The 26,073-nt window shown below is 41.5% G+C and overlaps 1 protein-coding gene across 2 annotated transcripts in view; it reads left to right on the top strand.

Moving 5' to 3' along the window:
• GXYLT2 (glucoside xylosyltransferase 2) overlaps window positions 1-26,073 on the top strand; it is a 97,263-nt gene that overhangs the window by 57,916 nt on the left and 13,274 nt on the right. Inside the window, exons 4-5 of one of the 2 annotated variants that reach the window (XM_036111877.2) lie at window positions 20,973-21,224; window positions 22,305-22,428. In XM_036111877.2, the coding sequence (XP_035967770.2) occupies window positions 20,973-21,224; window positions 22,305-22,428 (376 nt within the window). The remainder of the gene's footprint in view (window positions 1-20,972; window positions 21,225-22,304; window positions 22,429-26,073) is intronic. The other variant, XM_078075984.1, reaches the window with a different exon arrangement.

The raw sequence follows: 26,073 nt of genomic DNA, 5'->3' as shown, positions 1-26,073 counted from the left end.
CTAAAGAAATTGTCATTAGTATCCTCAGAGAAATAAAAGGAGATCTTACATGAAGAAGCATAGGATTCTACAAAAAAATGAAACATTTAGAGACTGAAACCAAAGTGTTTATAAATTCAAAATGTGGTAGCAGAAATGAGAAACTCAACCGAAAAACTGCAGAAAAAGTTGAGGAAATTGTTCCGAGTAATAAACAATAAAAAACAATGAGATGGGGAATAGTGAAACGAATAGACAGAGGACAGATTCAACATCTGAACAATAGTAATTCTGAAAAGAGAGAACAGAGAACACAAAGGGTCAGAATCAGCCTTGAAATTAATTCAAGAAAATTTCTCAGAACAAGAAGATATAGATTTCCAGATTGAGGGAACCCATCAAAAGACGATCGCATTAAATCAGGGGAAAAAAGACATACAACATCAGGTAGATTGGCTTCAACTTTCAGGGTTCCAGGCCAAGATGGCAATATAGGAACCTCCTGAACTCATCTCCTCTCATGGACACACAGAGTCTACCGCTACACATGGAACAATTCCCTCTGAAAGAAATTTAGAAACTAGCTGAGTGATTCCTACATATTTGGCAAGCAAGAAAATACCCATACCACCTACATCGAAATGGGTCTTAGCACACTGTCAACTACTGGGAACCACTAAGAACAAAGAAGGTGGCCTGAATCATCACAAAGGTTTTCAGGCACAGCCTAGTTTGAGGTTGATTAAAAAGCTTCATCTCCTATACAATACCACTCTGTCAAGACTGGGAGAGGTGGCTGTTTTATCTAAAGCACAGAAACCAACACAGAGAGTCAAGGAAAATGAAGGAATAGAGGAATATGTTCCAAATAAAAGAATAGGATAAAATTCCAGAAACAGAACCTAATGAAATGGAGATAAGTGATTTACCTGACTAAAAAGATAACAGCAATAAAGATGCTCACCAAAGTCAGAGAACCATGCATTGACAAAGTGAGAATTTCAACAAAAAGATAGAAAATACAAGAAAGTACCAAACAGAAATCAAAAAGCTGAAGAATACAATAACTGCACTGAAAAATTCAAGGGATTCAACAGCAGGCTAGATCAAATGGAAGAAAGGACTTGAACTTTGAGAACAATAGGGAGAAAAGATCATATTAGGTGCCAATAAGAGGGGGAAGGTTCACATCCAAAGGATCAGAAATCAGAAGGGCTCCAGATTTCTCAATAGCAGTAGTGGAATTGTTAAAATATTGGAGCAATTCCTTTAAAATTCAGAGCATTATCATTTCCAACCTAAAATTCCACACCCGGCCAAACTACAAATCAATCATGTGGGTAGAATCAAGACATTTGTAGATGTGCACAGTTTTAAAATATTCACCTCTTCTGAGTCTTCTCTCAGGGAGCTGCTGATAGACTGCTCCACCAGAATGAAGGAGTACACCAAGAAAGAGGAAGACGTGGGACACTGGGAGCAAGGAATCCCACAAAAGAGACATAAAAGAAGTCTCCCGGCAAAGAAGGTGACAGCCACACAGCATCCTGATCGAAGCCAGTGAGGGATCTGTGGAATAAACTTTGCTAAATATGTATAAAACCAAGCGAAATGTTAACAGCGAAAAAGACAAGTCTTAATTCCAGGGAAAATAGAATTGTACAGAAGGGTAAAGTATTGTGGTTCGCTCCGTGGCTTGATTAGAAATAGTGTTTACTTGGCCATCATAAGATAACATTGTATATTGATCCAATCAGTATTTTGATATGCTCTTTTGGGAGATGAGAAGTATGTATCTGAGAAGCATGGCGGGGTGAGGAGTTTGTGTGAAAGGGAGCTAAATTATCTTCCAGGGTAGAAAGTCCCCAGACAAGGCATGTATGACATAATAAGAAATACATATTTGGGCCCTGCCCCTGGTTTTTGACACATAACTCCTAAAACTCTTGCGGATTTTCTGAGTGATATGGGTGCTAGGAATATATTTTATTCTAGTATTTGGTGTTTGACCTTCTTCCTGACACAGGTCCTAAAAAATCTTGTAATTTCCTGAGCAATTGGGGTGATAGGAGCATCTTATATAGAGTTTCTAAATCCCTTGGAATTCCCTGGGTGATAGGAGTGGTTTTTGTTCCAATGAGGTAACTCTTGGTGGGCTTCTGGATGGGGCCTGGTCATCAGAAAGGCCAAGGCATGATTAGAAGCTTGAAACTTTCAACACTACTCCCCATCTTCTGGGAAGGGAGAGGGAGATTAGAGTTTGATTCAATAAACTATCATGCCCATGTGATGAAGCCTCCACAAAAATCTGTAAAGTATGGGGTTTAAAGAGATTCCAGATTGGTGAACACATCCATCCATGTGCCAGGATGGTGGTACAGCCATGCTTTGTGAGGATGGAAGCCCCTGTGCTCGGGACCCCTCTGAACCTCACCCTTGTACCTCTTCAACTATATCCTTTATTATATCCTTTATAATAAACCCTTAAAATAAGTGTTTCTCTGAGTTCTCTGAGCTATTATAGCAAATCATCCAACTTGAGGAGTAGATCATGGGAACTCTCATGCACTTGTAGCCAAGTTAGTCAGAAGTGTGGGTACCTGAGAACTGAGTACTGTGATTGGCATCTAAAGTGAGAGGCAGTCTTGGCAGACTGAACCCTTCCCCTATGGGGTCTGCACTAATTCAGGTAGTTAGTGTCATAATTGAATTGTAGGACATCCGATTGATGCACAGTGTTGGAGAATTGACACATTTGGTGTCAGAAGTGCTACAAATTCAAAGGAAAAGTTGTTATTTTAGCATATTATTTAGCGACATGAAGGTACAAATCCAAAAAAGCAATTTAAAGAATTGGAAGTGGTTGTTGGCTATGAAAGTAGGACAAGGAGTGGGAGACGTGGAAATTCGTCCACCTGTCTGTCTCTCTGTTTATCTATCTACATTTAATTGTTTACCAAGCCTTTGTTAACTGCAACCCTCATATTTCTCAAGTTGTGGAAAATTACCTACTGGTAACTCTTCAAATCAATTCAGTGGATTACGATCAGATTTTGAAAAAATTAAATAAAGTAGAATAGAATAATGAGCATGCATTGGATATAGTAAGGGCAAATACCATTTTTGAAAATTTTGCTTCTGTTTTATGTATTTACATATGCGTGTGCTAGAATCATGATGTAAATGCATTTCTTACTGTGAGGTGCAGTTGAAAATAGTTTGAGAAATAGGCTTAAGATATATCTTCAGGACATACCACTGAAAGAAGAATGTATGGTAGGTGGCGAAAGACCATGCGATGTCTGCTGCACTTAACACATGCTAGGCTCTTTAGGTTTATGATTTCATTAACTCTTCACAACTCTGAGGAGTGTACTGATCTGTATCCTTTCTACGAATGAGGTGACTGAAATTAGCCTGTTTCTTCTGTAGTATAATTATTCCGCTCTACTTCTTTCAGCTTCAAAGTGCCTGAGTTTTCTCTTGTACATTACCAAAACATTACCAAAGTGTTCCAAAATGTCTCCTCCCCTGAACCTTCCCTTCTTCCACTCTTAATGGGTATAACAAAAGTACACATGTCTTTGCTCTGTTGTGCTCTACACTCTCACTTTGCTTTTCCCCTATCCTGTCTTCGAACTTAGAATACTACATGGTGTGCTTATTTGTTTCATTTTTTTACTTCTCTCACTAGATTGTGCACCCTACCAGGAGAAAGATCTTTGATCTCCAGCACCTAGAGTATTGCATGGTACATGTTCACAAAAGGCACTCTGTAAAACTATTTAGATGGGTGGATGGGTGTAAGGAAGGAATGAACGAATGAACCAAAGAAGGGAGGAAGGAAAGAAGCACGTACTTATAACCAGGGCTTTAGCAAGTGCTTCAATGGGCAGTAGAGAGGATTTGAAGATATAATGCTTAAAAAAGTGTCCAGCCTTACACCCAGTAAATACTTAGTAAATGTTGGTTGGATTTGATTCTCAAATATAAGGAAAGGGAAACCATTCTTAGAAAACTTCCAGTACTTGTGAAGAGCCACGGTTCCTGGTGACCCAATGATCCCGTTTCTAACAACTCCCTAGCAGAGAACGCATCCTCTGGTGAGACACCATCTGACCAAAAAAAACTAGCCTGTTCTAAATGACAGTTGCCATGGCTAACAGGATGTCTACAGTCAACAGAGAAAGATAGTGTGTACTTGCTGGCTGGGATTGCAACACCTGATAACAGGAGGAAGAAAGCCAAAAGGGATGGAAGCAGATGGAAGATCTGAGAGAGCCATTATCTCGGAATACACCAGCGAAAGCAGATACCTTCAGTAATGCAAGGCCTGTGGAAAACGTCCTGCATGCAGCTATAACAGTTGGCCGCACAGCTGAGATGATGAAATCAAAGACCAAATACAAGTTTGATGAGCCAGAATTTTAGGAGAATCATTCTAAACAAAGCCATCATTTATTTGCCCAGCTCAGAGGCAGTCTGACTCTTGTTTGCATGGAGATCAAAGATTAAACTGATCAGAGGAGTCTAGGTTGTTAATGGGGACCATGTGTGAATGTAGTCATGACATTGGTACAATCTGCTCTTTTTTTAAAAACTTCACAGAAATGAGTATGTAAGTTACATGTAATTCCACAAGAGGGCACAATAGAAGCAAAAATAAAAATTGATACACTTTCATGTCTCCTGTGCCACCCTATCTTAAGCTGGTAATTTAATGAACAACCTTAAAATCTCAAAATTGTTAAAATCTTAGATCACTGTTTAATAAAAAATGGAGGGGCGCCTGGGTGGCTAAGTCGTTAAGCGTCTGCCTTCGGCTCAGGTCATGATCCCAGGGTCCTGGGATCGAGCCCCTCATCAGGCTCCCTGCTCCGCGGGGAAGCCTGCTTCTCCCTCTCCTACTCCCCCTGCTTGTGTTCCCTCTCTCGCTGTGTCTCTCTCTGTCAAATAAATAAATAAAATCTTTAAAAAAAAAAGATGGAGATTTACTTTTGCACAAATTTCCAATATATTTTTTAAAAAACAGGGAAAAAGCACTACATAGGAACAATACTTTCCAAGTGTTCATGATTGTCTCCCCTATCTTAAACTATTTTAACATTATCGAATAGGATATTTGAGAATTCAACATTGAACAGAAAGTCCTTTGTTCTCTGCACATCCAAAATGAAAGGGAAATACCTCAAAATAGACAATTAGCAAGTATGTGTAGCATGATTCCACTGCTCTTTTAAAGAATCCAAAAGCACATGTTTGTGTGTGTATATATGTGCACACAAACATTTATACACACAGCCATTCATTCAACCGTGTTTACTGAGCCCCAACTATGTGGTTGTCCCTGGAAATATGACTGGGAGCAAGAGAGACAAATTTCCTGCTCTTACAGAGCTTACATCCCAATCAAGGAAGAATGACCAAGAAAAAAAAAAGTTAATTATATATTAACTTCAGGTAGTAGTAAGAACTATGGGAAAAATTTATGAGTTTAAAGAGTGATGGGGAGGGGATCTCTGATGAGGTAACAACTGAGTTGAGATCTGAATGCCTAGCCGTACTATAATCACATAGGCATATTGATAAATGTGTAGAAACCATCGGGTGATGTTCACTAAAGTGTTACCAATTAGTTCATTCTAATGAAAAGAGAGAGGGTGTGGGGGCTTGGATTGGTGGTGCAGAGAATAGACAGGAAAAGAGCAACTTGAGTTTCTGACACCACAGATTGCTGCCTTCTCTGTATTTTTATAACACACAAGCATGCATTCGTGCATTGTGTCAGTTGGAGAATTTTTTAGAACGGTGAACCAGTCAGAAAGAGAAGAAAACAAGAACATCAAAGCTTTTTGAAAGGTACTGAAGCTCTCTGCTCACATCTGCAAGGACATAGAGATACACCATGAAAGTATGGGCCTCTTTTGGACCAGGTGTTCTGGGTCTGGCTGTATTTACATTAATACAAAAAAACAAACACAACAGTGACAATAGAGAAAAGGATGATTGTATCGCCCTGTTTACTCGTCTCCCTGCCATCTGTGTCCCTTCCCTCCTGCATGCCACTCCCGGAGTTTTGGGTTTTGAATGCTACTCTCAGCATGTGAATTCTGAGCTCAGAACCTTCCCAGAGTCTCTTCCCATGTAGGATCAAGTCCAAGCCCTCAGCCTTTTATTCAGGGCCCTACGCATTCCGACCGAGTTCACCTGTTCATTCTTCAGCATTATTCCAAATCATGATTTACCGCTCCAGCCAGGCCACTCTGCCGCTGTCCCGAGATGCTGTACATGCTATCCTCCTCCATACTGTATCCTGGGGATGATTCCCTGGGCACTTCACTCCGCCATCTCTAGCCTCACTTATTAAACCATACCCAGTTCTTTAAATCTTGGCCCAACACCCTAATCATCTAAGCTCAGAATTCTCTTTACCTTTAATAAATTATTTCTCAAATACACACAGGCTCCTGAGATCAGGTATCCATGTGGACTCATATTTTTAAATAGATAAATAGATGGATAGATAGATAGATGCATAGATAGATAGTTAATTATAGATATATACGTATGGATTTGTTAGTATACATACATGTATTTCCTAGCTCTATCCACTGAAAGAGGCTAGAAGCAGAATGTATTTGGTGCTGGAAATTAACGATGTGCTAAAATAAAAAAATGAATGAATGAATTGAATGAATGAATGGAGAGGGGTCAAATTGAAAGGGCTTGGGAACTGACAGAGCTCCATATGACCAGAGTTGGAACAGCTTGGGCAACAAAATAAATCATGATAGTATTGAATTATAACCCCCCAAATAAAATAATTTTCCATAAGCCCATACTAATATAAATAAATAACAGAAAGGATAAATGAGTAGGGAGACATGACAACTCTTTCCTATGGAAGATTTCCAATGAATACTTGTACAAAGTATGAGGGAAATAGAAAATGACCCTTAGCACACCATCGTACTAATGACTGCAGGTAAGATCTACCAGCAAATGCTAAAAGTAGGGGGTAAATGTTTAACCAGAAACAGGACATTTGGCAATTATGAAGGGGAAAATAATATGTTTATTGTGGGGAATATTGGCAGACAGCACCAGAGCCAAGTGATCCAGGTTCACATCACTAGTAATACGTATCAACATCGTGTACGCCTGGATATGATACACTGAGGAGGGTACTTCACCTCTGCTGTAGTCTTCCCGACCATGCATAACCTCAGTCTAATCATGAGAAAACACCAGACAGCAAATTGAGTGACTTTTACTGAGTAACTGACCAGTACTCTTCAAAGGTGTCAAGATCGTGAAAAGCCAAGGAAAGACTGAGGAATTGTCACCTAGTAGAGGAAACTAGGAAGACATAACGACTCATTGCAGTGTGGGATCCTCGATTGGATTTTGGACCAAAAAAGGAAATTAGTGGAAAAGCTGCTAAAATCAGAGTCAATTCTATAGTTTAGTTAATAGTGTTGTACAAGGTTAATTTCTTCGTTTTGACAAAGACTCGGTGGGTATGTCAGATGTTAACACAGGGGGAAGCTCAGTAGAGAATACCTGGGAGCTCTCTGGACTCTTTTTGCAACTCTTCTGAAAATCTAAAATGGTCTCAAAACAAAACATTTAAAAACACATACATATATACATACATATATGCAGGTTCTAGGGGCCTATGCCAGACCTAATAATTCAGAGTTTGGGGGTAGGGCCTGGGAATCTTTTTAAACAAACTTCTTAGATGATTGTCAGGTACACAGAGGTTTAAGAACAACTACTCTCTGACTGACCACATCCATCATTCACGTTGTGAACATGTCCGGTCAGCGTTAGGTGAAAATCAGCATGAGCCTTGGTGTCACAGAACTCTGGTTTCTCCCAGGTGCTCCCATTTTTTCGTGGTGACCTTAGGTACGCCATTTCAGCTCATCTGTTAAATGGGGGTAATATTACCACCCTAGCAAGGTTGTTGAGGCACTAGCATCAATGTATATGAAATGCCCAGAATGAGGCTTAACATACAACAGGTACTGAGTAAACAAAGGGATTATTATTCCTTTACATTTGTAAATTACTTTATTGACAAAAATGTCTGCTGATTGAATATTTCGTATAGTTCTGTGACCTTGGGCAAGTAACTTAACCTCTCTGTGTCTCAGTTTCCTCATCTGTAAAATGGGGATAATAGTACTGGCTCATTAGGTTGTTGTAAGGATTAAATGATTTAACATGGGAGAGCTAGCAGAACAGAAACACATAATAAGTGCTATATGAGTGGTTATAATTATTATAATTACTTCATCAGAATAGTATCTTATTTACCTGATTATTTTATGGGATTATTGTTTACATGGGTCTTGGGCTATAACCTCTTCTGATCACAGTTTTGCATTTTTCAGATTTCCACCTCTGTTTACTAGAGGATGTCTCAGATTACCCAGACATCAGTAGAAATGTTCATTATTATTCAGCTTTTTCTCTTGATAATTACTGTGTCTGTAATAGCCTGTTTCAATATAGGTCCAGTGTGTGTTTTTTCAAAAGGAGAATGAAGGAATGGTGGAGGAAAGGGTACTTATTTTTACCAGATTGCAGATTTATGTTGATATGTAGAATTTCCTGTCCTTTCTATTTTTGGTTTGGAGGCTTTGGAATTTTGGTCCCAGAGCAGAAAGTCCAGATAACCATAGAAGCTCTATTCCATCCAGCTGAATTTTCTGTAGAATGACAAGGGGCAGGGGTCACCAAACGTTTTCCCAGGCTCTGCACCCTGGGAGAGGGCTCTCTCTCTGTTAGAGAAGAAGGCAAGTAGCAGAAGGGAGGCTCCCGCTGCTCCTTTCTTGGCCAATGTGTCCTCTTGGTCAGCTTTGATAGACATCTTGCCTGCAGAAGAGTGTGCTGTAGGACTGATATTGCAAAACAAGAAAAGAAAAGAAACGAAAAAGGACAGGGACTTGATAGAAATTGTGGAAATGAAAGAACGAAAGAGATCTTGGAAAAACTCTGCAAATACATTTGGCTTAGTGAAGTGAAAATTCACAAAGGTAGAAATAGGTTAAGTAACATCACGAAGCACATTGTGTAAAGCAAACTTTCATTGAAAAGATATAATAATGGTGCCTGTGTTTCCTTTTTCCCCATTTTTATTATAAACTATATACAGTATAAATGTTTTCAAGCATTTGAACCATGTTTAAGTGTATAAGGCTGTGGCACTGCGAACATTCACACTCTTGTGCAAGCATCACCACCATCCATCTCCAGAACCCTTCATCTCCCTACAATGAAATAATGTCTGTATTTCTTGTGCCTTTCCATGGGAGCACCATTTCTTTACTCATAATCCCATTTAGTATAGATGCACACTGTGCCTTGCTGATTCTGTGTAGATGGATTGTGGCTATTTTAGTTATAAGCAATATATATATGTTATATACATATATATATATTTTTTTCCCCATATACATGATGTCTTCACCTGGCAAAAACAAGAAAATGTTTCTTCTTCTCTTCTTCTTGAATCCCTGTCCTTTCCTCCTCTTGGTTTCCACCTCCTGCTTTAACCCTCTTTAAATATTTTTTGTCTTCTTCTGATTATCATTGATGTCATTTTCCAATGGGTCCCTCTCTGGAGTTCAGTTCTACTTGGATCTGAATGGCTTTTTTGTCTTTGCTTCTGTTCTGCCTTTCCTCCTCTGGTTCCTTTTCTTTTCCTTCAGTTGTCAGGGCCTTTTAGAGCTGCTTGAGAGGTAAGGAAATGGAATTATATACTTAGCACCTAGCTATCCCATCAACAGAGGAGGGAGATGTATGGGACGCACAAACAAAAGGACATTCATTGGTGTGGGCGGTGTTATGTTGGTTTTCTCTTCAGGAACTTGAGGCTCTATACTTCATTTGTTCACAGACCATCTCATTTCTCAGGACCTATACTCATCTACCATCAGCCTTAAAGCATATTTAAAGTTTTAGAGTGGTTCTGAGACAGCTCAGCAGTTGCATTCCTTAGTTTATGTAAATATTTATTGGATGCCTAATCTCTATGCCAGGCATTGTGCTAGGCGCATGGACTTCAGAAGTTAACTAGACACACAGCATCTCTGCCCTCACAGAGCTTCTATTCTCACCAAGGAGGCAAGAATAAATGAGAAAATAATTCAACAAAAGCCACTGGTGTAAGAAGTGGTGGAAAGAAGGAAATAGGGTTTTGCGATGAGGAGACTGGGAAGGGGGAGGGGAGATGGCTCTCTCCAGGAAACCTTACTGAGGAGGTAACATCTGAGCTTAGATCTAAAGGATAAGTCAGAGCTGGGTGTTCCAGAACACCCACATTGTGGGAAGCCTTTGGGAGCCCTTCACTAACAGGACAGGGAAGGTGCTTATCATAAATTACAGAAGCTCCATGGAGCTTAATGGACAGACTCATAAAGAGAGGAGAAACACTAAATTACTGCGAAGTCATTTACATCAGCAGGTATGATTTGGGAACATCATCCATTTTCACACTAATCATAGTTTTGATTCTTTAGGTAATTATCTAAAACAGTAGCTCACAGGGGCACCTGGATAGCTCAGTCGGTTGAGCATCTGACTCTTGATTTCGGCTCAGGTCATGATCTCAGGGTCCTGGGATCAGGCCCCGAGTTGAGTCGGGCTCTGCCCTCAGCAGGGAGTCTACTTGAGGATCTCTCTCTCTCTCTCTCTCCCTCTACCCCTCCCCCCCTCTAAAGTAAATAAATAAATCTTTTTTAAAAATAAAAATAAAACAATAGCTCAAAAACCTTGAAACGGACTAAAGCATCAGAGGCTGTGCATGTTTTTCAGAGTCAATAAAGATGTTCTTTTTTTTTAAGATTTTATTTATTTATTTGAGAGAGAGAGAGCACAAGCAGGGGGGAGGGCTAGAGGGAGAAGCAGACTCCCCGCTGAGCAGGGAGCCCGATGCAGGACTTGATCCCAGAACCCTGAGATCATGACCTGAGCCCAAGGCAGATGCTTAACCAACTGAGCCACCCAGGTGCCCCTGTAAAGATACTCTTTTTAAGCACATTTGGAAACCTTATCTCCTTTGCCTCAAATGTCATGAACTTAGGGAGTGAAATGAGAGAACATTCCAAAAATGATTCCTTGGTAAATAAATCCATAATTTCAACTTATTTTCCTTCTGAAAGAGGAGATTTATATGTTAGTGGCTGTCTCAGCAAAGACTTAAGAGCATCTCCGACTGAGAGGACCCTGGCCATGTGTAGGAAGAGAATCAAGAGCTTATTGCCTTGGTAATGTTACTCTGCTCCCCAGCCTCTGCTGGCTTTGACACTAACAGAGTGATAAGGAAAAGTTTAAGGCCCTGAAGCCAGAAAATGCTTAGATTAGGCTGGCAGGTGAAAGAATGCCATTGATAGAAGATGAGGTGGGAGAGGTGGGCAGAGCATGTCCATCCTGCGGAGACTTTTATGGGCCATGGTATGTGTGTGACTATTTCAAGTGCAGTGACAAGTCTTGAAGGGGTTTAAGAATGAAAGTGGCATCTTCTTTTTTTTTTTTTTTAAGATTTTATTTATTTATTTGACAGAGAGAGACACAGCAAGAGAGGGAACACAAGCAAGGGGAGTGGGAGAGGGAGAAGCAGGCTTCCCGCGGAGCAGGGAGCCCAGTGTGGGGCTCGATCCCAAGACCCTGGGATCATGACCTGAGCCGAAGGTAGACGCTTAACGACTGAGTCACCCAGGTGCCCCAAAAGTGGCATCTTCTAATGTAGGTTTTTTAAAAAAGTCTCCTGAATATTTCATAACCATATAAGCATCAAGCTGTCAAGAAGATGTAACCAACCTAAATGAGTATGCATCTAATAACGAGCTTCCAAATCTACAAGGCAAAAAACATACTTAGACAAATAGACAAATCCACAATATGAGTTGGAGACTTCAACACTCACCTTTTGATAATTGACTATGATTAGTGTGAAAATGAGTGATGGTCACCAAATCACATCTGGGTTTTTTGTTTTGTTTTAGTTTTTATTTAAATTCCAGTCAGTTTACATACAGTGTAATTTAGTTTCAGGTGTACAATATAGTGACTGAACACTTCCATACATCACCAGTGCTCATCACACCAAGTGTACTGCTTAATCCCCATCTCCTGTTTCCCCCATACCCCCACCCAACTCCCCTCTGGTAACCGTCAGTTTGTTCTCTATAGTTAAGCGTCTGTTTCTTGGTTTTCCTCTCTCTTTTTTTTCCCTATGATCATTTGCTTTGTTTCTTAAGTCCCACATATGAGTGAAATAATATGGTATTTGTCTTTCTCTAATTTATTTCGCTTAATGTAATACTCTCTAGCTCCATTCATGTCGTTGCAAATGGCAAGATTTTTATGGCTGAATAATATTCCATTGTATATATAGTACTTCCTCTTTATCCATTCATCAGTTGATGGACATTTGAGCTGTTTCCCTTATTTGGCTATTGTAAATAACATGCTGTAAACATCAGGTTGCATGTATCCCTTTGGATTAGTATTTTTGTATTTTTTGGTAAATACCTAGTAGTGCAATTTCTGGACTGTAGGGTGAAACTGGACCACTTTCTTCGACCATACACAAAAATAAATTCAAAATGGATTAAAGACCTAAATGTGAGACCTGAAACCATAAAAATCCTAGAGAAGAACACAGGCAGTAACCTCTTTGACATCAGCCATAGCACCTCCTTACTAGATATGTCTCCTGAGGCAAGGAAAACAAAAGCAAAAATAAACTATTGGAACTTAATCATATCTGTTGATGTAAGTGAATTTGCAGTAATTTCACAATTGCCCCCTCCCCCCCCTTTTAGTGTCTGGAGATAAAACTCCACGGAGCTCCTGTGGTCCTAATAAACAAACAGAAAATCAATACAAACATGGAAGTCCTTGACGACATTATCAGCCAAGTGACGTAATTGACAGCTCTAGAGTTTATAGACTACTCCACCCAATAACTGTAGAATAAACATTCTTTTCATAGGTTCGGGGAACATTCACCAAGATAGACCATATGCTGAACCACAAATTTGAGAGGATTGAAATCATGTAGAGTGTGCTCCCTGACTACAAGAGGATTAATTTAGAAATGAATAACAAAAAGAAATCTGGAAAATCCCAAATATTTGGAAATCAAACCACACACTTGTAAATACCCCATGGGTCAAAGAATAAATATCCCTCTGGCCGGTCTGTGAGGAATATGTTGGAGGGGAGTCAGTATGGACACAGTGAGACCAGTGAACTGGCCTGTCCAGACCTCCAGGGGAGCTGCAATCATGACTTGGACTCAGAGAAAGTGGTGGAGAGGGAGAGAAAAGGGCAGATTCACATGTATTTGGAGAAGCTGATGGGACTCTTTATGGTTAGATGTGGGCAATGTGAGTAAGAGAAGAAGCATCTGACCCTTGGGCTTTCTGATTGACATCCTTTGACATCTCCCCTTTGCTCTCAGGATCTAGTCCAAATGTGTTGGCATAGCTCCTGTTTGGGCCCTGCTCACTCTGCCAGCGTAATCACCAGCAGCCTAGCTCTCCCACTGTCCGCTCCAGCGCCATCGGGCACCTTGCCATCCCATCCTGCACCATGCTCTCTCTTGGGTGTGGACCTTTGCACATGCTGTTCCATTGATCTTCAGTACTCTTTGCCCTGCTGTTCACGAGTCGCTCAGCTTAGATGTTGCTTCTTCTGGAAAGTCTTCCCTGCTTTCACTGCAGACTGGTTTAGGCACCCTGCTGTGTGCCGTCCTACCCCGTCATCCCCCACACCTCACTTTGCTTTGCCTCTTTTCTGCCTCCCCCATTAGACCTCCTGGAGACCAGAGACGATGCCTCATTCTAGAATGTCACTACTACTCCTACAATTGCCTCTACTGCTATAGCCAGGTTCTTGTTCCCCCGGGTGGGAATCCAGGATCCCAGCCCTCGTGGGACGGGATGATGATAAGACTGTGGCACATCAACCGAGTGCTTGCTGGGTGTTTGCCAGGGGCTTGGCACGCACGGTCTCCTTTCATCGTCCCAGCAGCACCGTGAAGTGGGTGCCTGCGCCACTTACAGGGTGAGCAACTGAGGCTTCAAAGGCGTAAGTCGCTTGCCCACAACCACACAGTTCATAGTGGAAACGGAATTTGAACACACATACAGTGGGCCCCCCGCTTATCCGCATTTCACTTTGCACAGTGTCAGTTCCTCCCAGGCCACTGCAGCCCAGAAGCAGATGATTCTCCTTCCCACGTCCGGTCAGAAGGTCATTGGTAGCCTGATGTCACGTCACAGTGCCCACGCCACTTGCCTCACTCCATGTCGTCACCTAGGCATTTTATCACCTCGCGTCATCACAAGAAGAAGGGCGAGGACAGTGCAATAAGACATTTTTGAGAGAGATAGCCGTCGCATAACTTTTATTACAGTACGTTTGAGCAATTGTCCCTTTTTTTTATTGTTGTTAATCTCATACTGTGCCTAGTTTAGAAATTAAACTTCATCCTAGGCATATATGTATAGGAGAAAACACAGTATGTGTGGGGGGTTCGGGACCTTCCACGGTCTCAGGCATCCACTGGGGGTCTGGGAACATATCCCTTGTGGATTGGGGGGGGCTACTGAAATTCGACTTCAAACCCAGAGCTTTTAACCGCTAAGTTGTACTGTTAAGAGGACAGAGTTGGGGCAGAACAAACTTGAAGGTAAGCCCGTGAGCCCCTGATCATCTTGCTGCCCGTGGCCAGCCTCCGGTCCTCACTGAGCCCTGGGGACAGCCGCCCAGGTTGGGGCAGTGAATGGGAGCAGGGACAGCAACGCCCATTACAGCTGGCCGGGTCTCTTACAAATAGCTATCATGTGCTGCATTTCTGCCCCCGCTTTCCTAAGAAAACAAAGGCCTCATTTCTGGTGCTGACTGATTTCCATAAGGGAATTAGAATGGCTAGTTTTATATCCTTTCGGTAAATATTCCTCTTCCCATTATCACATGGCCAAATGATCCTCTTCAAATTAATAACAGCCATAATTGCTGCAGAATTAGCCTTCAGAGACATAATGTTACAGAAAGAGTGGGGTTTTTTTCTCCCCACCCTGCCCTGGTCTTTTGTTTTTTTCGGGTAAAGAGTGAAAAAAGCCTTACGTACTTGTTTTCAGTCAAGATAATAAGTAGATTATGATGATATCAGAAGGTTCAAAAACTTCTTCTCTGCCTGACTCTAACTATGTAAAAGGCTTTTTGTGGTTGACGTGTTTTGAAGTGCTGTGGGCACTGACGGCAATGGTAACTAATTACACTTGATACTTTACGAGGGGAAACAGAGACTTCTTACAGTAAGAACACCATTACTTACGGACGACTGACTGTGTACCAGCCACTGTACCAAGTACCTTGTGTGTGTTATTCCACTGGATCATTAGGACAACCTGGGGAGAAGGGTGGTGGTGGTGGCGGTGATAATTGCTTTCCACTTGTTACAAATGGGGAATGGAGGCCTGGAAAGATGGAGGAACTTGTCCAAAGTCACAGGGCCTGGGGTCACCCTGCCTGGAATTGAACTCACAAATGCCAGACTCAAGATTTGAAGGACTCTCACATCTGTGAGACGTACCATTAGGTATGGTGTGTCTGTTTGGAAATATGAGCTACCGACCAAAACTGTATGTGCTTAGTTTAACAAGCTCACACCTATGTAAGCACCGTTGTGGTCAAGAACTAGATGGTTCGACCATTGCCCCAGAAACCCATGATGTATCCCTTTCCAGGAGCACCCATGGGCTTCTTGGCATTTCAGGGAGAGCAGATGCTGAGGAGGGAGGGAAGGAGCTAGGCTTCAGCGGTTACAAATGCCAGTATGTACCCACGAGGGCCAGATGGGTAAGTCAGGAATGACACAAGCAGTACCCTCTGAGGTAGAGGTGACTCTGTTGTACCTTTCATTCAGGTTAAAATCCTTGGAATTGCTCTTGACTTTTCTCTTTGTCTCATGTGGCGCCTACAGCCCATAAGGAAATCCTGTTGGCCCTATCTTTATACTCTATTTAGGATTTGACCACTTCTCACTCGCTGGATTGTTACCCCCTGAGCCAAGCCACCATCACAACTCACCTGAATTACTAAGATGCTGTCCTAACTGGGCTCCCTGCTTCCCCTGCACACCTTAATCGTCTGTCCTCAGTGTGGCATCCACAGTGACCATTCCTCTAAGTCAGATCCTGTGTCACCCCTCCTGTAAAGCTCCCCAGTGGCTCCCATCTCACTCAGAGTAAAAACCAAAGTTCGTCCAAGGGCAAGCAAAGCCCTAAGTGCCCCACACACCCTCTATCCTCCTCCCCAACTCTTCTTCCCTCTGTTGGCCCTGATCCAGCCACACTGGTCCCCTGCTGTTCTGGAAAAGTGCCAGCCTGCTTTATTTCCATTTGCTCACCTCCTTCTGAGCAACACTTTCTCCACAGCCCTATTTAAAATTGCAAACTCCTCTTTACCTGGGACCCCTGGTCCGTTTCCCTGCTTTATTCTTTACCTGCTTATAGACTCTATAATGAATATATTTATCTTTTGTGTTATCTGACTCCCTCATGAGGGCAGAGATTTTTGTCTTTCTCAGTCACTGCTGGTCACACGTGGCATCTAGTGGACCCTCCGTAAATGTTTATTGTATGAATGAACTGAGGATGTCGGGAGTACCTGTCCACAAGCACCAGCAGATTTTTCCCTTGTAGGATGCAGGCTGTTCTTGCTGGAGCTGTCAATTTTTTTTTAAACAGAAGTGCAGGTATTTCTGAGAAATATTCAGTTTTCACAAAATGTTGGCAACTAATACAATTTTTTAAATAAAGACTATGTATTGGGGAGCCTGGGTGGCTCAGATGGTTAAAAAGACTATGTATTAAAAATTTTTTAAAAATCCATTCATTGGCTGAATTTGACCCACAGGCCCACAGGCCCTGGTTTGCACTCTGTAGGGTACATTGGACTGGCTTTGCCATCTTCACTGAAGACATGCAAGCTTTCCAAAAATAGTAGCCATAAAATTTATTCCTAAGCTTTTCTTCTTTGTCCCTTGGTTCTAGTCCAGAAAGCACGTCTCTAGAATCAGAGCAGCAGAGGAGGGATTAGATATGGCTCTGGAGAAGGACAGTGTGTAGAGGGCTTCCCACCCGTGAGTCCTCAGATCTGGGGCCTGTGTGGGTGCCCCCTGGTGGGGGCCAGCACTGGTATTCAAGTGTCCTTAAATGGTTGTCACTGGTTTTCCAGACATGCATCATCTCTTCCCACAGTGCTGGATCCCAGGCAGTCCACCAGGGCAAGACTTGTAGGAAAATACAAACCAAAATGAATTGATAGGGTAAGCCCCTCTGAGGTGTGCTCCTTGGAAGCCAAAGCCCCAAAAGCATGACCAAACAGGATGCCGGCGAAGGTAAGGGGTAAGAGGCATCCTCTTACGTTGCTGGCCAAAGGCTAAATCGGTCCATTTCTAGAGAAGTAGTTTGGCAACACTTATCAAACGTACAAATGCATGTATTCTTTGACTAAGGAATTATATTTTAATGAATTTATCCTACAGATACACTCATGTGTGTTTGAAATGAATTGAGATGAGGAGGTTTCTCAATGTGACACTGTTTGTCGTAACAAAAGCTTGAAAATAACCTAAATGTCCTACAATGTGTAACTAGATAAATTACGCTAGAGCCATGCAATGAAATGCTGCACAGACATCAAAAATAAGAAATAAAATCTGTATGTGCTGATATGTAAAGTCCTCCTACAGGATTGTTTTATTTAAAAAAAAAAAGGCAGGCTGATAACATTGTAGACACTATGCTATCATTTGTAGCATGAAAAGGGATGGTAGGCGCATAGCTATTTATTCTTACACGTATAATATATCTCTGGCTCAACACAGAGCAGTCCAGTATCGTCGGTTACCTCTAAGAATGGGATTTGGTGACAAAATCGCAAGGAAGAATAAATTGCCAATAAATTTACTTTAATATATTTTTATTTTTAACTATGTGAATGTTTACTACATTAAAAAGAAAAAGAAATGTCATATTATATGCTTGGAAATCTCCCTAAAGGGGCACCTGGGTGACTCAGTTGGTTAAGCCTCTGCCTTCGGCTCAGGTCGTGATCTCAGGGTCCTGGGATCGAGCCCCACATCAGGCTCCCTGCTCAGCGGGGAGTCTGCTTCTCCCTCTACCTCTCCCTCTGCCCCCCCCGCTCATGTACTCTCTCTCTTTCTCTCTCTCTCAAATAAATGAATAAAATCTTAAAAAAAAGAAGTCCCCCTTAAAAGATACCCATTGTAGTATAGTTTATAATAATAAAAAAGGGAAGCAATCTTGTGTGTCAAATAATAGGATATTGGTTAAATAAAAATTTTACCGTATTTAAGTTTTTTCTGATTTGATAAATTTCCAATACAACTTTTTTGCCTTTTCCTCTCTTGATTAAACATATTGCCTGTACCTTCATGTTGGAATATCTCCATTCTTCAGATCTTTTTAGTTTTTTTTCCAGACCTTCGTCAGAAGAGTCTTTTGTTTTCTTCTTTTTTGTTTTATTGAGGGGTGGTAACATTTTGTCGAAGAAAGTAATGATAGCTTTAATAACACTGATGACTTAGGGCCAAGAAAAAAATCAGAATAATCAAGTCAGCAAGCTTGATTCTTTTGGGTAGATGTCTACATAACCCTTAATTGATTAAAACATTAATACTGTATGCTTTTCTTCAGGACTTATTAGATAATCAGCCATAAAGAGAAATTTGTACTATTTCACATAGGTTGAGATAGCTTTCTCTTCCTCTCTAATTCTGCAATTCTAAATTCGCTTTTTATTGGAACTCCATACATTCTCTTTTCCCTGAAAACACATTGTAGAAAGTGACTTAATCTTTCTATGACCTTATTAGCCAAAATCCAGCAATCATTAACATTATTTGACATGTAAACTTGGACAGAACCCTTTGCTTTGCTTTAGTTTTCCTTCCCAGTAAAATAAATTGGCAAGATATTGAGTACTTGGGATGGTGGTGGGCATGCAAGAAATCATAATTGTGTTTACATGTGATACATAATTTATATCATAACATGCATTTACTCATACTTCTGTAGAGAGTTTGCCTTTCCTCCACAGTACTCTGTAACTGTGATTTAAAAAAAAAATTAGTAGACAGATGCTATTCTGTGGTAAATTTTTTACGTTTCTCTGGGAAAATAAGAAAAAATAAGAATGAGGTAGAGGATTTTTTTTTAAGTCTGTGTGTTCAATTTGAAGAATTCATCCTAATTCTAAAATTACGATCTTCAAGTTGTTAAAATGGATGTCAAGATAATATTCTCTTATAAAATGGTAGGCAATCATTATTCTTAATTTCATTTTACTGGTTTGTAAAATCTATTCCTCTAGTAGATGAGGAATGAAAGCTAGATCCTGCAGCTGATCATGTAAGCTCTGAAATCATTCAAGTCTGAAATCTGAATGATACCTGTATCATACAGTGTGCATTTTCATCAATTTTAAATATTGGGGATCCCAATGGAATATTGTCTTAGCTTGCTGTAACAAAATACCAGAGATTGTGTGCCTTAAACCACAGAAATTTATTTTCTCACTGTTCTGGAGGCTGGAAGTCTGAGATCAGGGTGCCAACATGGTTGGGTTCTGGTGAAGTACCTCTTCCTGGCTTGAGACAGCTGCTTCTCATTTTTTTCTCACATGATAGAGACTGACAGCAAGTTCTCTGGCATCTTTTCTTATAAGGGCACTCATCCCTTCATGAAGTCCCCACTCTCATGACCTAATTGAACCTTAATTACCTCCCACAGACCCCATCTACGAATACCATCACACTAGAGGTTAGGACTTCAACATGTGAATTCTTAAAGGACACAGACATGCAGCCCATTGCAAGTGTTGTTATGGTGTTAGGATGATGTTAGGCCAGGGATCCAGGAAAATTCAAATCCTTTCTTAATTAAGCGACCACTAAATTTCGGGAATAAAGGCAAAACAAGGCAAATAACACTATCACTACCCAAGACTGAAGTCTCAAACCCCAAGGCAAAACTCTGGTAAGCTAAGCAGTTAGGACAGAAGAACCGATTTGCTTTAGGTGGCTGGCTTAAATGAACTGCAACAGAGGTTAAAAATCACAGCCCATGAACCAAGAATGGCTTTTACATTTCAAAGGGTTGAAGAAAATCAAAAGATTTTGTAGCCTCTGAAAATTATATGAAATGCAGATTTTAGTGTTCCTAAATAAAGTTTTATTGAAACACAGTTGTGCCGTTCTTTTACGCATTGTTGTAACTTTTGTGCTACAATGGCAGACTTATATGGTTGCAACAGACCCTGAAAGATTTACTGTCTGGCCCTTTAGAGAAAAAGTTTGCCAATTCGGATATACAAACAAAGCTGACCAATGATTTGTTTCGTCTATTCCCAAGACTAAATCTTAGCTGAAAATGTCATTTCAAAAAGATGCAGTCATACCCATCAACACTAAAAGAAATAGATCCAGAGACAGAGTATTTACCCCAAAGCCTGGCATGAGCTGGTCTAGAGATTGTCCACTTCAAGTTGTCTAATGCCAGACCCCCCCTGTTCTAAGAGAAAACTAAGAGGGAAAGACAGATGGCTTCATTGGAGAATGAAAGGAGAAGAGAGGGCCTCAGTCCATGAGCTGAGGTTGTCATTCCTTTGAAAAGTTCAACCCTTACCAAATATAGTCTAGGGTCCTGGAATTGAACCATCCTGAATTAAGATTTATTTTCCTTTGAGTCTTTACCCCTCGATTGATATTTATCCCTGAAGTCAAAGGAGACGGGAGGAATGGAAGCTAAGAGCATGGTACCCTTTCTAGAATTCAGCATTGACCAATGAAATTGGTGGCACTGTTGACATATCAGGCCACTTCCTTTGTTTCTGATTTGTTTTTATTTTGTTTTCTCCCTCCTTCCCCCAAACACACAAAGGTGATTTTAAAGGATGTGGATTCACTTCTCTACGTGGACACTGACGTTCTCTTTCTGAGACCCGTTGATGACATCTGGAAGCTTCTGAGGCAGTTTAATGCCACGCAGCTTGCCGCCATGGCCCCTGAGCATGAAATCCCCAAGATTGGCTGGTACAGCCGCTTTGCTCGGCACCCTTTCTATGGCTCTGCAGGAGTTAATTCAGGAGTCATGCTGATGAATTTAACTCGCATAAGAAGTGCTCAGTTTAAGGTAAGGAAATACTTTATATTTCATGTTTAAAAATTGGGAGTTTTAGTCATTTCAACAGTGATGTTCCTAGATTGTCAGTGTATTGATTTTGGAAGTAGGTGGCTTGTTGGTGAGGATGGAAGGGGCCAGGGAAGAGGAAAATATTTGGAAAGTTATGAAATGTTTGTTCAGGAAAAGTCCAGGTGGTTATGGAATTTAAAGCTTCAGCACAGTTGCTATTCAGGAATGTTATGTTGCATTTCTGAATTCTATAATGTTTGAACTCTGTGTATACCCAAAGCTTCAAAAGCCATGGAAAATTTTGTGGAATTATCCTCAGGATATATTTATATACGTACACAGAGATAAGGCTGCTCATGGCCTCATCTTTACCCTAGTAAAGAACTGGAAAGAACCTAAATGAGCATCAGAGAACTAGTCAAAAATTAAAACAAACAAACAAACTCATCCTCCTATTAAGAATTAGATTAATCTACAAGTAATATAAATTGATCTCTAAAAAATATTAAGGGAAAAAGTGAAAATGAAACAAAGCATAGTGAAATTTCCAGAAGGATACCTAATTGTTAACTGTGGATATATCTGGGGAAAGTGCGGGTGGAGATGGTAGGAGGATGGAGGAAGAATATTTTTACTTTTTAATTTTATCTTTGTGTGCTGTTTGAATATTTAGTCTATGAGTGTGTTGCTTTTATTTTAAAAGCAAATTATGTTAAGACAAGGAAAAGGTGTTTTTCCTTAGATACCTTAAATCTGCTATCTGTATTCTGTTTCCTCCCTTCTGAGGCAAGAATTAAGCATGAGAAAAAGAGGTTCAATTTGGGCACAGTTTTCTGAGCAGAAACGATAGCCCCAACTACTGGTTCCTGGTCCATCCCGGATCCATGTGTTAGCGATCCGGCAAAACTCTATAGTTTCCAGCTCTAGTTTTGCCTTGTCCTATGTCTTGAGGCCAGCAGGACCCCTCCCGTTTGCTTCATTCCTGGAGGGTTTGAGGGCACCAGTTCCTCTCTGTTGTTTCCCAGGGGACAAGATGCATTTGCTTTGCCTCAGCCCCTCTGATGGTTTTCTCTTTTCCAGAACAGCATGATTCCAACAGGCTTGGCTTGGGAGGACATGTTGTACCCTCTGTACCAGAAGTACAAGAATGCCATCACGTGGGGAGACCAGGATTTATTAAATATTATTTTTTATTTCAATCCAGGTAGGCTCTCTTGCGAGAATGCCGTTTGTGTAGGAGTCCACCCACCGCCCTGCACAGAGCACATTCCAGCCCGGTCTGCGATTGACTGAGCCTGGATTGTGCCCGGGTTCCCCTGTGAAATGCGCCCTTTCATTCACACACACCACCACCCACCCCCCCAGGCCTCCCCCCCCCCCCGCCACCCCGCCCTGGGGGCTGCCCTCACGCTGCTGACACAAAAGGCCAAATGTTGCAACCTCCAACACTGGACTCCATTTTTGGAGAATATCTTTTAGAGTTTGGCCACACCATTCTTCTAAGAAGTGTGGTCAAAATTATTGGCAGGGCACAGAACTGAATGCCAACATTATAAGCTAGACAGGGAGGCCCTCCGTGGCTAAACAATTGCTAGATTGAAGGGAATTGATTCTTGGGATCCTTACAGTTAAGTGACTTGTTCGGAGTTAAATGAACCTAGAATAAGGACTTAGACTTCCATTCCTTTTTCTTTTCATGTGAGGCAAAAAAAAAAAAAAAAAAAATTCCTTATATTGTATCAATGATTTGGTGGAGTTGGGGGAGGGAGATGCAAATCTCTGATCTGTGTTTTTTGATGTTGACACCTAAAACTAATAAAATTTCCTCTTTTCTTTCTTATTTGCTAAAACTGTATTTAATGTTGTTAGAATCAAAACCATGTTTTCTCCTCGAGAAAGATCTTTTGGGGAGAAAAAAAGCTCTCGTTACCCGGACCTATTCAGTTCATTTCTTTGTCTTTACAAAATCCTAAAATAGAGACTCCTGTCCATAAAGACTTTTGCCTGTGATAACCTGTCACTCTGGAAGCACCTACTATGTACTTGAATTGTTTTTTTTTTAATAGAACTCTGAAATAAAACCTAATCTCATAGGTCTTTGGATCTAGAAGGAGCAAATCCTGGAAAAGAAAAAAAAGCAGATGGAAAGAGAGTTTCTGGGGAAAATTCCCACTACGAATTCATTAGAGGAAGGGAAAGCCTTGGCCGTTCGCTGGTGGCATGTTTTAATCCGTTTCCCTCTGACAGTAATAGGAACTTTAAGATCTGTACCTCCTCCTTTTTCTTCCTAAGCAGATTTCATCTTTTTTCTAGGTGTAGATGGACTGGTTAGGACTTGTGGCTGCGTGTAAAAGTTAGTCCCAGAGTTAGTCCAAGCACAAGGGATACTTTGTTATTAGCAAACTGGTGTCTGCTAGAAACCAAGGCAGGAAGGCCAGCAGGCTCGGCCCAGGACCTGAAGCAGGAGAGGGAGAATGAGGAGGAGGCCAGGGCGGGCTTGTTTTCTCCCACTGACATTGCTTATTGCTCTCTTTGTGGACCTCCTTCTCTGCTCCTCAGGCCTCAAAGCAAAGTACCCCACGTTTCATACTCCACGTGCAGCCACATGCAAAGATGAACTCCAGCCTCACTCTGAATTCCCAGGGGGAGAAACCAGATGGTTCCAGCATGGGTCAGCTAGACCGGGAGCATGCAGCTAAGAAATAATGGCTGACATTTATTATTTACTCAGTGCCAGGTGCTGGTCTAGGCATTATCTTCTTTAATCCTCACAACCACCCTGAGAATATGATCCCCATTTTACAGACAAAGATACCAAGGGAGAGTTCATTAATTTGCAGCACTGCTAATGAGTGACAGAGTAAGGGTGTATACCCAGGCCCCTCTGACTTCCGCCCTCTGCGTTTGGGGGAGAGGGGAAGTTCTAAGAGAGGGGCAATCCTAGAGAGCTGGGGAGACATCCCAAAATGTATCTCTGCACTGAACTATTCGTCCTTTACGTATTGCATTTTGCTCTCTGTTATGTGGCTAAAACTATCTTTTAGAAGCCCATCTGGACATATTCCCAAACAGGAATTCTGAAGATTCGCAGTTTCCTCCTCAGAAATCCTCTTAGCCTGTTGCAGATTATTTGAGGACGTGATCAGTGAGTAAATAATACTTGAAGGCAGTTGTAAGCAGCTTTGCAATTAGACAGGAGCCCTTGTCTTTAATTGGAGCTGAAAACCAGCTGAGTTTGATGGCTTCTGTACTCCCCATCTTAAATCCATTGAGTGCTCGAATATTATCAAATAGTTTGAGGTTGTTCTAAACCCTGGTTCTGAGCAGTACCAATAACCAAGTTTTCTAGCTTTCGATTGGCGAGTTCTTAGGTAACTCCTTGATTGCTGTTTCTGTGACCTGCGTTTGATCATCCTTTTTCATACTTTCTGCACGTACTTTATTAAACATGAGATCTTTGAACTGAAACCCATTGATATCCTTCATATGATAGGCTCTTTCTTTGTTTATATTGTGGTCACTTTCTATTAACCGGAAAATTATTTAGAAAAAAGATTGGTCATTTTTATCCCTAGAAAGGAGAGAGGGAGAGGAGGGAGAGGAGATTGGCCCTTACATGGGAGATAAACATGCTTGTTGTTATGGTCTTTTGGGTCGCCATGGACGAAGAAGCAATGCACAAGGGACGCCTGGGTGGCTCAGTTGGTTAAGCGTCTGCCTTCGGCTCAGGTCATGATCCCAGGGTCCTGGGATTGAGCCCCGCATCTCCCTCTGCCTGCTGCGCCCCTCCTGCTTGTTCTCCCCACCCCCCGCCCTGACAAATAAATAAATAAAATCTTTTTTTAATGGGCGCCTGGGTGGCTCAGTTGGTTAAGCCACTGCCTTTGGCTCAGGTCATGATCCTGGAGTCCCAGGATCGCGTCCCGCATCGGGCTCCCTGCTCAGCGGGGAGCCTGCTTCGCCCTCTGACCCTCCCCCCCTCATGCTCTCTCTCTCTATCTCATTTTCTCTCTCAAATAAATAAATAAAATCTTAAAAAAAAAAATTTTAAAAAAGCAATGCACAAAAAACCTGAGCACATGTCTGGAATGGTATTATTATTATTATAGCCTCCTATAGCCAATAACACTACTTTTTAAAATGTGTTTAAAAGTCAGTCGTTTAAAAATATTTTAAAACTCTTGCCATAATTAGATAGTAAATTGCTGTGGATGTGTAATTGCAGTGCTGGGTAGTAGACAAGAGGAGAGAGCTGGAGCTCAGGAGGGACATGCAGGTCGCTCAGCCCATAGGACATTTCCTGGCAGGTGGGGTGGAAGATGGAGCTCACAGCTCTACATGTGAGTTTGAGTCGAGAGCAGAGTTCTATAGAAAGGGTAGATTTGACCGAAGCCAGAAGAGCACCTACACAGAAAGATGTGCTTTGATTAATATGTTTGGGTAGCAGGGAACAAAACTCAGGCCAACTAAGGAAGGGACCAGGGGGCAGCAGCCCTGGGAACACATGGGTCACATCGGGCTAGGCCTCTTGGGAACTAGCTCTGGGAAACTGCTAAGGACCCCAGCTGATTTCTCCATCCCTCAGAGGCCCCATGGCCTCTGCTATCCTTGCCTCTCTCCACGCCTACCTGATTCCGTTCTGTTTCTCAGCATTCTGTTTCATGTGGCCCAATCCTGAGCCCACACAGCCTTACAGGCCCACAGCCAATGATGATGCATGTTTGGTAACAGCCCCCTTTGTTTCCTAATTCACACTTTTGAAGAGAAAGAAAAGACAGAGAGAGAGATTTGCCTGGCCCAACCTAGGAAATGACTCCAAGCCCAGCTAAAAACTATTTCTCTTTGGATA

The sequence above is a fragment of the Halichoerus grypus genome, chromosome 1 (genome assembly GCF_964656455.1).
Source record: "Halichoerus grypus chromosome 1, mHalGry1.hap1.1, whole genome shotgun sequence".
NCBI lineage: Eukaryota > Metazoa > Chordata > Mammalia > Carnivora > Phocidae > Halichoerus > Halichoerus grypus.
The sequence above is the reverse complement of the archived record's forward strand: the minus strand, read 5'-3'. Positions and strand labels throughout refer to the sequence as shown.